Here is a 14,057-nt window from a genome sequence, read left to right as displayed (position 1 = left end):
CCATTTATTAATTTGAATAGAAGGCTATGCTTTTAAAGTATTAAACTCCATAAGCACTAATTTGCTAAGTTGATTAGGGAGCATGTTGATATATCAGCTTCAGCTCCAGAAGCAATTAGGAAGGATGTTTTGAGAACATCGTTGTATGTAATCGGATTTTTTAAATCCGTTCATCAGTTTCCAAGAATTATCACTCTATGACTGGAAGGACTTGTGGCTGTGAAACCTGAATCTCGTTTTGTATTGTTTTGAGAATGGGCTGGGGTGGAACAGGAACAGGAGGAGACAAAGAGAAAAGTAATTTTTAGTGGCTGGGAGGAGGATTTGGATCCATCATGGAGTGATGGAGAGAACAAGGCTTTGGGATCACACTTTTTAAATAATTTTTTTAATTGTATATTTTTAAGGTACACAACATGATGTTATGGGGTACATACAGATAGTACAAAGATTACTGTAGTGAAGCAAATTAGCGTGTTGATCCTCTCACAAAGTTACCCTTTGTTTCTGGTTTTGTGATGAGAGCCGCTAACATTTTACCTGGTTTTGAATTGGGGTCTTTGCTGCTTAAGTTTCTAATGCACCCCACTTTAACTCTGCCTGCACTTTGTTTTCTGAGAAACACAGCCTCTAACTTCCAAAACTGTGGAAAGGAGAAAAGGCCATGGTTTTTTTTTCTTTTTCTTTTTCTTTTTTTTTTTTTTTTTTTNTTTTGAGATGGAATCTCACTTTGTCATCCAGATTGGAGTGCAGTGGTGGGATCTCAGCTCACTGCAACCTCTACCTCCCGGGTTCAAGCAGTTCTCTTGCCTAAGCTTCCCAAGTAGCTGGGATTACAGGCATGTGCCACCATGCCCCTCTAATTTTTCTGTACTTTTAGAAGAAACAGGGTTTCACCATGTTGGCCAGGTTGGTTTTGAACTCCTGACCTCAAGTGATCCATCCACCTACTTGGCCTCTCAAAGTGCTAGGATTACAGACATGAACCACTGCGCCTGGCCACATCACCAATTTCTTAATACAGAAATAGTGGGAAAAAAATTATGCTTCATGTTGTAACAACCTGGGTGGAGTTGATTCTTTATGTTACAACAAGCTGGGTGGAGTTCTAATAATTCTTACTCTTCAGGAATTTGAAGTTCTGTTACACTATAGGACATGAAGCTATATTGAGCAAACTAGACTAGAAAGCTCAGGAGCACTTAAGTATTTTGTATATGCTTAAGTATTTACAAGTATATACTTAAGACTATATTTGCAAGTATATACTTAAGTATATACTTAAGATTAGAAAGCTCAGGAGCACTTAAGTATTTTGTAAGTGAAAGAGAAATAATTTCAATGCAAATATTGTTGCCTGAAACAATGGAAATAATTGTTGCCTAAAATAAGTAATAATTTTGCATAATTTACTGCTTTTGAATTGGTGACCTTGAGAACCTGAAAATTCAGTGTAGCATTCAGATGGAAGATTGACTCCCTCAAAATTAACCCAAATTACCTTAAAGAATGACAGGGCGGGAGTATGTTATTTCTGATTCAGTTATTAGAACAAGGAGGTGATTTCCATCTCTTCCCAGCTTTTGTTTGGATTTTTTATTCTCTTCCCCAAAATCTGTTTTTTAACTGGCACACTGGGTAGAGGATAGTTGGGCTACATTTTTTATTCTGAATCTCTAGGAAACTAAAGAGCAGTACAAACTATAATGACAACCACATGTGGAGCTTTAAAATATATTTAACCAGATAGCACCAAAGTTAATGAGTAATTTTAAATTTTATAACTAACTTTAAATCGTAAAGAATAAATAGAAGAATAAAATCAAAACTCTTCCATACTCTTCACTAACTTGATGTAATAATTGTAAAGATTTTGGCATATTGCTTGTATTTTTATGTCTAACAGAATTTGAATTATGCATACAACTTTATTCGTATTCGCACTTAAAGTATGTAGCAACTCTAGGATTTGCTGTAGTAAAAAGAGGCCAGCTTTGGCTTCTCACAGACTTGTAGACATGTGTTTAAATCCAGGTTCTTCTAGAGGGCTTTCAGACCTTGGTTTTTTTCATCTATAAATTAGAGAGTATAAACTCACCTCTCAGTATTGTCATAAGATTAAATGGGCTGAGCCTGGTGGCTGGAGTGGGTAGATCTCTTGAGCCCAGGAGTTTGAAACCAGCCTGGGCAACATGGCGAAACACCATTTCTACAAAATACAAAAATTAGGTGAGCATGGTGGCAACATGCCTGAGTTGCAGCTACTTGGGAGGCTGAGGCAGGAGGATCGCTTGAGCCCAGGAGGTCGAGGCCTTAGTGAGCTGTGGTTGTGCCACTGTGCTCCAGCCTGGGCAACAGAATGACACCCTGTTTCAAAAAAAAAAACAAAAGATTAAGTGTCACAATTATTAAGTAAAATACATGCTTAACTGCTTAAAGCAGTTCTTAGCACATAGTAAGCATTCCATAAATGGTGGCCATAAAGATAATGTTAGCAGTTACTTTGTTGCTCTCTTTTTCAGGATTTTTTTTATACTATTATATAACCTTTTCTAAGGTTATATTTTGCCATTTTAAAAATTATAATAGTGTATAATATAAATAGTACTTTTTCTTTGGCCCGTAGCTGTCTACCTCATTTTAAGAAGAGTTCTCAAATGGAAATTACAAGATTTAATCAAGGGATAGATAATTTAAAAAAAAAATCTATATTTGCTAAATGCTTCCTGAAAGAATTGTGCCAATTTACAGTGTGGAATTCAGTGTGCTACTTTTTATCACACTTGCAAAATTATTGAGTTTAGTTAAAATTAGTTTTGCTATTTTTAATAAATGAAAAGTGATGTCTTATTTTAATTACTAGCTTAGCTAAACATTTTTTCCTATATTTTATTCTCTTTTTCCTGTTACATTAATTATTTTACTATATAGACATTTTAAAACATTTATGGATTTATGATTTTTTCCTTCTGTTGCTTCTAAAAAGGCTAGAAAACTGCCCCTTCCGTAGAAGTTTCATGGGAGTCAATTCTGTTACTTAGTTAAAAATACCATTTTGTTGTTAAAATGCTCTTTGATTTATCTGTGATATATGATAAGAGCTAAGATTATTTTTCTTCAAATACTAAAGGATATTCTTTGAACATTTTTATTCAACATTAGGACTCCCTTTTTTTCCACCTTAAATTATGATGCCTTATATATACAATTAAATTGGGTCTGGGTATGAACTCACTGTTTATTCCAGATACTTTTTAACCTAATAAACATCAAGACTAGTAGATTAGTCTTTTAAGATGGTGATAGATCTTTAAGAGAATTGCTTAAGAAACAGAGGTGGGAGAATCAGTATTTCAAATGTGTATCCTTTTTTATTTGTGACAGTGATTCTACAAGAGCAAAATAAAATAAATGGCTAGGTAAAATTATCTTACTTATTGCCAATTAATACTGGAAATCGATCATTTCTCTTTGTCATTCCAAGATGAAGTTGTGTGTTTTTTTGTCCAGTAGTTGTAGATAATGGTTTCTTTCTGTCTTATTTCATTCTCATTAGATAAAGGATTCATTAATATCTTCCCCATGATAAACACTACAGTATTTGTAAATGATGGAGAAAATGTAGATTTGGTTGTTGAATATGAGGCATTCCCCAAACCCGAACACCAGCAGTGGATCTATATGAACAGAACCTTCACTGATAAATGGGAAGATTATCCCAAGTCGGAGAACGAAAGTAATATCAGGTAAGAAACAGACTTTGCCCTGGGGGAGGATTACACGTTACCCCCTTTTCCACTGGGCTTAATCAGATCCTATTTCTGTAACCCGTAAATGCACGAGAAGATACCTGGTAAAGAAGAAAGTCTGGGGCTGCCTCGTATGTCTTCATCCTAGTATTCCATTTTGTTATGTTTAGAGCACACACACACACCTCTGTACGCCTCAGTTTTCCCACTTGTGAAATGGGGGGACAGTTCTTAGAGAGCTGAGCTTAGCTCAAAGCAGTGAGTGGCATGTACTCGGGACACAGCAGATCTCTTCAGAGGATGTGGGAGTTAGTATCTATAATTGTTCTGTAAAGCTCTAAGAAAACTAAGAGTCAGATGGCTTCGGCTCAGGCAGTGAACCCATGTTCTTTTACAGTAGACCTCGCATTTGATCCTCAAAACATTATAGTAAAAATAGTAGCAATAGTAGTATTTCAGGTAAGCCATAAGTGCTTTTTTCTGAGGCATGGTTCTAAGTACTTCACACATATTCACCCACTGACCTGAAGCCTCACAGACCTTGTGGGCAGGCACTTATTTCCCACCATTTTTGTAGAAGAGGAGACAGAGGTATAAGGGGTAGTTTGACCAAGACCGAATGGCTAATAAGGGCTAAGTGCCTTGATAGGGCTTTGCTCTGTTTTCCCAGTCAGGACTATTGACTGGGGTGAGAGATGATAACATCCCAGGCCAAGGACTAAAGATTGGAGGGAAGAGGATAGATTTGGGAGGTCTCCAGGTGATTGAGAGGGCAGGAGACATAGGGAGGAGCCGATGATGCCCTTAGGTTGGGTGGTGAGAGGCCATACCATTCAGGGAGTGGAGGAGGAGGAGCAAGTTTCTGCGGAAAGACAGTGACTTTGGTTTAGGGGTTGTTGGATTTGAGATTGAGTGGGATCTTGAGTGGGATTGTTTGGGTAGGGAGTATCTTAGGTCAAGCACTCTAGAAGCAGAGCCTGAGACAGGGATTCTGAGGCCAGGGACTTAGGCAGGGAGAGAGAAACTGACTAGGGAGTAGGGGATGAGGGATGGGAGGGTAAGGGGGCAAGTAAGGACATGGCTCAGATGACCCCAAGCCTTATTCTTATCCAGAAGCTCTGGGCGGGACTTTTGCACCTCTCTGGCTGTCAGTCACTCATTGGCTATAGACATGGCTGGACAGTCAGCTTCTTCCAAGGATCGCCCAAGGGCAATCCTTGGAAGAAGCTGCAGGCAAGGATTTGTGGGCACGAAAGTAGCTCTGTAGAGGAGCCTGCGCTGGAAGTAAAGACGTGAAGGTTGTGAGCCCAGGAATTGCACAGTGTGAGAGTCTGAATGCTGCCTGTGGCGAGCTGGTGGTGTGACCATGTGGATCGCGTGGGTCATGGGCTGCCCAGGATGGCACATGCACGTCAGAGCCCCTGCCAGTAACCCAGACAGGGTTATAGGGTGCTCAGTGTACACTGCCGTATGTGGCGGCCCTGCAGGAAGTCAGAAGCTCGAGAGGCAGATACTGCCAGGAGCACTGAGGAGAAGTCTCCAGGGTGGAGGAAAACCAGGAGATGGGGGTGTTGCAAGAAGGAAGGTGAGCAGCGTGGACGTCTCGGAGGTTCCAGAAGTGTCTGCGTGAGGGCAGTGAGCATGTGCGTGCAGGGCGGGTGAGTTCAGGACACTGTGGAGAGCAGGCTTCAGCAGCACCACGGGCAGGGGAGGAAGTGGTATGGGGACAGCCCCCGGGTGGGGGACGGCATGGGGAGGTAGGGGCCAATGGAGAGGCTGCAGCCTCTGTGAGGTCGCCTTTGTGCTTAACCTTTCCCCGCTCTGTGTTCTCACACAACAGGCATCTGCCCCAGATGGGAATATGTGTGCGCATGTGTGTGTATTTGTTAATGTGGATTTTGCTAATACTGAATTAAATTATATTTTTTCCTTAAACAGGCATAGATTTTCAAGTAGAAACTGAAAAAGACACGTCTTCCATGGCAGACTATCCACAGGCAATTGATTAATTGTCTTTTCTTTGTAGATATGTAAGTGAACTTCATCTAACCAGATTAAAAGACACCGAAGGAGGCACTTACACATTCCTGGTGTCCAATTCTGATGTCAATGCTTCCATATCATTTACTGTTTATGTGAATAGTAAGTAACACGATGGGTTTCTTATTTTTTAATTTTTTAATTCTTTTTAAGTTGTGGCTCGTGTTTGTAACAACTGCAAGAACTGAACTTGTGTACTGTGTAAATCACGTTTCATGATAACCTTGACCTTTACAGACCTTGTGGTTTGGTGGTTAGAGTGTGTCAAGCCAGTTCCTTGTCCTACATTTCACTGACCACATGACCTTGTAGAAATTGTTCAAATTCTGCGTGCTGTTTGAAGTAAACAGAGGAGCTGTAGGAGTTGAAAATAACAGTTGTTTGAGGGAAAATGTATTGCTGGTGATTGCTGGAATGGGGAGCTAGTGGTTGAATAGGAGCTGAATTACTGCATTAGGTAGGAAAGAGAAGCTGTCAAGCCCTGACGTGATGTCTCTGTTACAGTGCCGTCTCTTTTGAGGCTGTGATATTATTTGTGTTGAGATTGTTCTTCCACTGAGACTAATGCAATATTGACAGGTCCATGGGTCACTACTGAGCACCATGTGGCATGTGGGAGAAGGTAGCAGATGGTTTAGGATGAGAGATGGCCATGGCCGTGGGCACCTGAGCACCCGAATCCTGCACTGCTGGGGTCCCACCCACGCCATTTTTAGAGCCCATCACTTCTTAGAGAAATGCCTGCTCCGAAGTTGAGGCCAAGGGAACCCGATCATGAGCTGTAGCTTTTGACAAGTGCAGGGCCTCTTCCCGGCTCCACTCTGGGCCCCGTGTGCATTTCCAAGGAAGGTGCCTGCCACACCATAACTGCTAGGGCAAGGGAGGCCTTCAAAGACTTGGAATTCCAAGGGAGTGGCCCAACAAATGACTGTCGGAATTGGCTTTTCTGGGTGTGTGGAGGATGAGGAGACATCTGGAACATTCATAGCGAAGAGCTTAGGAGATATGCTGGGCACTTTATGTGTGTTGGGCTATCGGAGGGTTGTGGGAACAAAGGACTGGGGCCAATTCCTTGTCTTGAAGGAGCTTACTTTCTGTACAATGTGATGTGGTTTTGATTTTTTGTTTTTGAGACAGTCTCTCACTGTTGCCAGGCTGGAGTGAAGTGACATGATCTTGGCTCACTGCCACCTCCACCTCCCGGGTTCAAGCGATTCTTCTGCCAAAGCCTCCTGAATAGCTGAGACTATAGGCGAGCCACCACGCCCGGCTAATTTTTGTGTTTTTAGTAGAGACAGGGTTTCACCATGTTGGCCAGGATGGTTTTGAACTCCGGACCAAAAGTGATCCACTTACCTTGGCCTCCCAAAGTGCTGGGATTACAGGTGTGAGATGCTGCACCCAGGTATATGTTTTGTTTGTTTGATTTTGAGAAGAACATGTTTTTATTTTCAAATATGTTGACAAACATGTTGAGCCAGGGTCTGGCTCTGTCACCCAGGCTGGAGTGATCATCCATCACTGTATCCTTGTACTCCTGGGCTGAAGAGATTCTTCTGCTTCAGCCTCCCAAGTAGCTGGGAGTACAAGCACGCACCACCACACGCAGCTAATTTAAAAAATTTTTTTTAGAGATGGGAGTCTTGCTTTGTTGCCTAGGCTGGTCTTGAACTCCTGGACTAAAGCAATCCTTCTGCCTTGTCCTCACAAAACGCTGGGATTGCAGGAGTGAGCCACAATGCACAACCTATATGAAGTGATTTTACATAATTATCTTATTTGATGCTATGGCTCAGCAAAGATGGTAGGGTGGGTGGTGTGAAGCATTTATAAATGAAGAAAAGAAATAGCTAGACAAATTTTTTATTGCTAATCTGGAGTCTTTTGACTATATGAGCATTTCAAAAATTACGTTTTCTGAGTAAGATATTGATACAAGTTTAGGTGAAGTTCACATTCATGTAATTAAACACATGTCTTTATTACTGACCTTCCCAGAATCCTAATATGCTAATGTGACTTTGCCAAAGGGGGCCATGGGTTAGGATGTATAGATCCCAAACTTATTTGAACACGAGCTCTCCCTTTTTAAGGGTAACATGTTAATTATTATCTGAGTTCCTGCAAACAGTTTTGATTACATAGTATTTCACTGGCCCTCAATTAGAGTAGCTCTAGATTAAATTCAGTGTGAAGCAGAAAATAGTATATAGAGGTTGGACATAGTGGCTCATGCTGTAATCCCAGCACTTTGGGAAGCTGAAGTAGGTGGATCACCTGAGGGTCAGGTGTTCAAGACCATTTGTTTCATGTTGGCCAACATGGTGAAACCTCTTCTCTACTGAAAATACGAAAATTAGCCAGGCATGGTGGTGGATGACTGTAATCCCAGCTACTTGGGAAGCTCAGGCAGGAGAATCACTTGAACCTAGGAGGCAGAAGTTGCAGTGAGCCAAGATTACACCATTTTCCAGCTTGGGCAGCAGGAGGAGATGCCGTCTCAAAAAAAAAAAAAAAAAAAAAAGTAATAGTATATTATTACACATGGACACAGTCCTGAAGAGTTTTAATGTTCATCTCCTTTGAGAGATGACTGTAGGTAAATGAGTATCCTTGCAAGCATAATGTGAATATTGTTTATACAAATTTTATTGCGGCGGCTCTTGTGCGATGCTTCTCAACCTGTCTATGGTAAAAGACTTTTCTAAGATTCCTAATTCATTGTGGATCAATACATCTTGTAAAGTATAGTAAAAACCAATTACTAGAAAAGTGAAATGAAAAAGAACAGAGATATACAAAATACAAGCTTGGGTTTTTTTTATTTTTTAGATTCAATAGATATAAAAATTACTCTCTGTCAAATTGCTCCTCCTCAGTGCTTCTCAGTGTCTGTATTTTATCTCTTGTTCACCAGCAACAGCAGATCGTGGGTGGGGCCCACTCCACAGTTTGAGAGCTCAGCGGTTGGGAATTTTATAAAGCGGGGTGCTTTGTGTTTTCGCTATTTCCCTGGCTTTAAGGCCAAAGGGGCATTTAGATGGGTCTCTTTTCCTTTTCTTTCATGCTTCCGTTTGCCAGTGTGTGGTCTGCCAGTTGGTCATGAGATACAGACCTCAGGCAGATGTTTCTGACTTTTCTCTGATGGGGGCAAAATTGCTACCGTTTTACTTACCAGGCTAATTTGCCATTCCAGCAGGCTCAGTTTTAATCAGTGCTGCTGGTGAACTCATGCCTATTTGAAACTAGATAGGATGTGCTGTTAACCTTCCAAAAGGATCTCTTCTTGGATTCCCTGTTGGTAGGAGGCCTTTTCTGTATTTGGGGGTCTGGGTCTCTAATACCCACCCAGTACTTCCTGAGGTCCCGCTCTATCTCACTGGAGATATAGGTGGGGATCATGTTGGTCCTGACCTCAAGTTAAGCTCTTCAGAAAATCTTTTCCTTGATGTCAGTTTGTTACAAATAGCAAACTGACAAAAGCATTTATTTCACTTACCTGACATGTTAGATTTCTTGATTGCTAAATGTTTGGACAGAGGTAGTGGCATTTATGTTTGAGCTTTAAACTGTCTATGAGGTGTGTCCCAGTTGTTCTTTACAGATATAGTTAGCTGATTTATTGATTTTTTTAATTGAAAAAAATTCCAGTTAACATAATTATGTGGTAATATTTTTTTAAAATGTTATTTCAATAGTTTTTGGAGAACAGGTGGGTTTTAGTTAAATAGATAAATTCTTTCATGGTGATTTCTGAGGTTTTGGTGCACCTGTCACTCAAGCAGAGTACACTGTACCCATGTGTAGTCTTTTATCCCTCACCCCCCTCTCCCACCCCCTCCCACCTTTCTTCCAGGTCCCCAGAGTTCATTATATCTTTCTCATGCTTTTGCATCCTCATCGTTTAGCTTATGAGGTAGGATTTTTTCAGGTTAAATTTTAAAATCAAAAGCTAAAATAATTTTAGAATTTTAAACTTAGAATATTTGTGGCCTTTTTGACATCAGTTTAGCTGAGCCAGTTACATGTACAGGTGTGCTGTATGGTTTATTTTGTAAATAAGCTCAGCCTCAAGGACAAAAGGGATTGTGTTCTGCAAAAATCAGAATTGATAAAAATCAGAATAATGAATGCATGGTGTTTGTTAGTGCAGAAATTCAGCCTGCTTTTACTCTGTGACACTAATGCATAATTGCTTAACAGATTCATCTGCAAGAAATGCTAGTGAAAATCCTTGATTTGGCATGGTAAAATGTTTGGTGGTTGAAAAATCTATTTGTTTTGAAAATTCCAAATGTAAATGTCAGTATATTGAATGTGGGAGATTGGTGTGTTTTAATTGCTTATATGGTAGACTTCTGAAAAACTGTGCCCTGATAATTTGTGTTAAGAAAACAGGTATATGTTAAGCTTGAAAAGGTTCTAATACTGTTTCTAACCTCTCTAATCAAGCCATGATTTACATGGGCTTGTTAAACCGACTCAGTGACATTTAAGGTAGTTTATAGTAGCCAAGAGCTATAACATGGTTGCCATCTTTGAGTAGAACTTCTAGTGGAAACTGATAGGAATTTTCATTTAAAAAACAAAGCAAAACCAAAAATTAGTGATGATCTGCATTGAATTTGCATTATTCTAATTACTTTTGGAATTGCTTATCCAAGATGTGTATAGAAATTAAATTCTTACTTCTGAAATGGTTGCTATCCTGCAGTGAAAATGGTGAGTTGTTTTTCTTACAGATGAAAATCAGGAAGAAAGTAGAATTTTGAAATCTTAACTCAAAGTGCTTTCTTAATAGGCATTACCCTTTCCAAAATTCTTGAAAATATTAGAAAAAATTACATTGTCAAGATGCTATGGGTAGCTTCTGCTACTTTCTTAGGAACCTATGGCCTCTTTGGTTATATTAAGTGTCACGGAATAAGGTTTCTTGCCAGATCCAGGACAAATAAAAGGTCAAATATGCACTTTAATACTAACATATCCACTTGGCTTTTTTTCCCCACACCATCTAGCATTTCTTGAATAAATAGCAAATTTTAAAGTGGACTTAAAGGATAATCCGTAAAGTAAATATTTTGTAAATTTATTTTGGCTTTAATTTAAATTCCCATGTGAATCCTTAAGTAATTTACATAATTGTAGAAAGAAATTATGACTGATGTGATAAACCAGATGCTTTTCAAACCTTTGGAATGATTTTAAGAAGGTCCAATAACCTTAAAGTGGATAGTTCAAAACATGATCTGGTAGCATTTCCAGGACAGTATTATGCATTTAAAATATGAGGCAAATGGTATTTGGGGATCATAAATAGATCTCTCTCCCATCTTGAAGGCTTATCCTTTAGTGACAAACTTCAGCTAGTGCCGTGGGAGTTCTGTGATCCTTATGTGGTGGTGACAGGGAGGCAGACATTGGGAACTGAAGGGCTCCCCTTGCTTCATTAGCTGTACATAGGATGCATTTAATGTTGAGCTAGCTTGGAAACCCAAATAACTGCTGACGTGCACCAAATGAACTCAGAAGTCACCAATTTCTCTCCATTTATGGAAGGATGTTAACAGGGGGTTGAGAAACAATTTAAGGAAATGTTAAATAATGTACTATTTCCAAATCACTGCATCATATAATTAACATCCTATCTGTTGTTAGTGATTGTAGGTCATACATTATACCAAAATGAGCCAAAGCAATAAATCACCCAGAATAAGGCCTCTCAATGAGAAAGATCCCCTTTGACCATGTTCTCAGAGTCTGGGCTGCCTTTTATGTATTTTTGATCATAGTTAAATCCAGTTATGGATGGCTGAACCAAATCCAGGGAGAAGCTCCTGCAGATAAAGCACATAGCCAGCTAGCTTTTGGCCAGCCAGAAGTGATCGCAGGTGGACTGTCAGTGCATTTGTGTTGCTGTAAAGGAGTGCCTGAGGCTGGGTGATTTATATGGCTCACAATTCTGCAGGCTATAAGAAACAGCTGCTTCTGGTGAGGGCTTCAGGAAGCTTCCACTCACTGTGGAAGGGGAAGGAGAACAGCATCACATGGCAAGAGAGGAGGAAATAGAGAGGAGAAGGAGGGTGCCAGGCTGTTTTTAAAAATCGGACCTCCAAAGAACCAATAGTGCAAGAAGTCACTCATTACTTCTAGGACAGCACCAACCAAGTCATGAAAGATCTGCCCCCACGACCCAGCTACTTCCCATCAGACCCCACCTCCAGTATTCAGGATCAGTTTTTAAACATGAGATTTGAAGGGGATAAATATTCAAACTGTATCATAGAGACCTGTGAAGCCAGCCATGTAGATGGCTTCACCTGTTTGCCAGCTCTCTGGGTCACCCGCCTGGCTGGAATCTCCAAGTATCCTTATCCAGAGTAAAATAATAATGTCAGGCTTACCTGCAAAAACTGCTCAGAATTGGACCTTAAGGCCCCTGTGCCCTTCAAGAAGATCTCACAAAACAAAGAGAGCAAAGTTACTAGAACTTCACATTTTTTGGAAGATGGAAATGTCTTCCCACCACTTAACCTATTAGCTTATTTAATAACAAACCTATTAGTTGATTTCCTTTTTTTTTTTTTAAATGGTAGGACCTTTCAAACACATGGGTGTCCAAATCATACTTGTGTTACAGGCTACAAATTTTAAGACTCGCTGTTGATTTTTGCTTGAAAATCTTTGCTTTTCATTGTTTTCCCCAATGGCGGATTCTATTAGAGTGACTTCCTCTTATATTAAATAATTGGAATTTTTAAACACTAAATAAAGTTAAAGTGCTGAATAGAACTCCTTGTTGATTTGTTTACTTGCTTTTGAAAGTTTGCTCTAAGTATCCAACAGTAACTGGAACATAACTTAGTTTGTGTGAACATTTGTATGCATATGTTTTTAAATTAAAACAATTTTTTCTGATTACAAAAGCATGTGAAGGGTAGAACAACTAGAAAATGTAAATAAGCAAAAATAAAAATCAAGTTTTCATTTTTACTTTTTATGTCTATTTACATTTTATAGCTTATTACTAATATTCCTTATATATATTCCTCTAGACCATTAATTTTTTTTAATAAAAATGAGGTCATATTGCTTTATAACCTGGATTTTTGATGTTGCGCAACAAAAGCATTATGAATATCTTCTGTAACATCATTTGGTGGCTCAGTGTAAGAATCTTTTACAATTTCTGTAGCCTGTGCCTGATGCAGTTTTGAGACATCCAGGATTGAGGAGGGACTCTGCAGTGATGTGACTGAATTTTAAAAGAAATCTGTCAGATGATTATTTAAAGTTTATAATTATCTTGTTTAATCTCTAACGAGTGGCCTTGCTTAGGTGGCTGGAGGTTAATAAGGTTATCATCTGTCGTTATCTTTCATGCTCCGTCTTCAACATGTGATATGGCAGATACACTGTGCTGGCTTCCAGGACGGTTCTAAACTAAGGGGAATAATTTTCAGATCTTCTTAGTGTGGTAGCTAATCCATGTAAAAATTGTTGCTTGTCTTTTCACATTAATCTTTTTATAGATAATGTGAGTTCATTTGAGATATCTGACAGTGTTTGAACTCTGTTTTTATTTTCTCTTCCTGAACTTGAAATGAGTTTTTGTTCTCAAATTGCTTGGGAATTATGAATGTTGTTTTTGATGTGACACTCTAATATCTCTTTCTCCTTATGAAGAGTATCTGTGGAGGCAAGAATTGTTATAGATGTTTAAATTGGAAACAAAAAGATAATGGCAACCTACTTTTAAAGTAGAACTTGATTCTCTTCTATTCTGAAAAAATTTAACAGAAGTAACTCTGAGCGTAGCCAGACATCTTTCTCTCCTCAAAGGCTGGCGTCATCGCTGTTCCTCCCTATCTAATAGGAAAGTTGGTCTGGTGGGTGTGTTGCTAAACGGGCCTTGATGTAAGCACTGCACCTGTAAGAGAACCAGGTAACCTGTCTGGATCCGTAGCCCTTGGTTGCCCCAGTTTGTGTGGTTTGGCCATTTTTTTATAGTGATGGTGGAAAAGTTAGGTGTGTAGCCATGTAAACTTCTGTTGGAATTGACTCTAGACTTGGATACATAGACCTTGCTAAAAGCAGCAAGAGCAGTCCCTTTCATACTGTGGAACTTCCACTCTGTAGAGATTTTCTTTTCAGCTGAGCCACTTGTTTTTACATCACATTAGCCTCCTTGATTTACAGATGGATGCAAGGTCACTTGTAATATAGGGAAATTTAAATTAATGCAAGAATGGGGACATAATGTTTCCA

The 14,057-nt window shown here is 39.4% G+C and overlaps 1 protein-coding gene across 9 annotated transcripts in view; it reads left to right on the top strand.

Moving 5' to 3' along the window:
• Positions 1–14,057, top strand: part of KIT (KIT proto-oncogene, receptor tyrosine kinase) — an 81,852-nt gene that overhangs the window by 45,122 nt on the left and 22,673 nt on the right. For all 9 annotated transcript variants that reach the window (XM_017540259.2, XM_017540258.2, XM_017540263.2 and 6 more), the window contains exons 6-7: positions 3,557–3,746; positions 5,776–5,891. In XM_017540259.2, coding sequence (XP_017395748.1) covers positions 3,557–3,746; positions 5,776–5,891 — 306 coding nt within the window. The remainder of the gene's footprint in view (positions 1–3,556; positions 3,747–5,775; positions 5,892–14,057) is intronic.

The sequence above is a fragment of the Cebus imitator genome, unplaced genomic scaffold (genome assembly GCF_001604975.1).
Source record: "Cebus imitator isolate Cc_AM_T3 unplaced genomic scaffold, Cebus_imitator-1.0 Scaffold124, whole genome shotgun sequence".
NCBI lineage: Eukaryota > Metazoa > Chordata > Mammalia > Primates > Cebidae > Cebus > Cebus imitator.
This window is presented reverse-complemented; position numbering and strand designations above follow the sequence as displayed.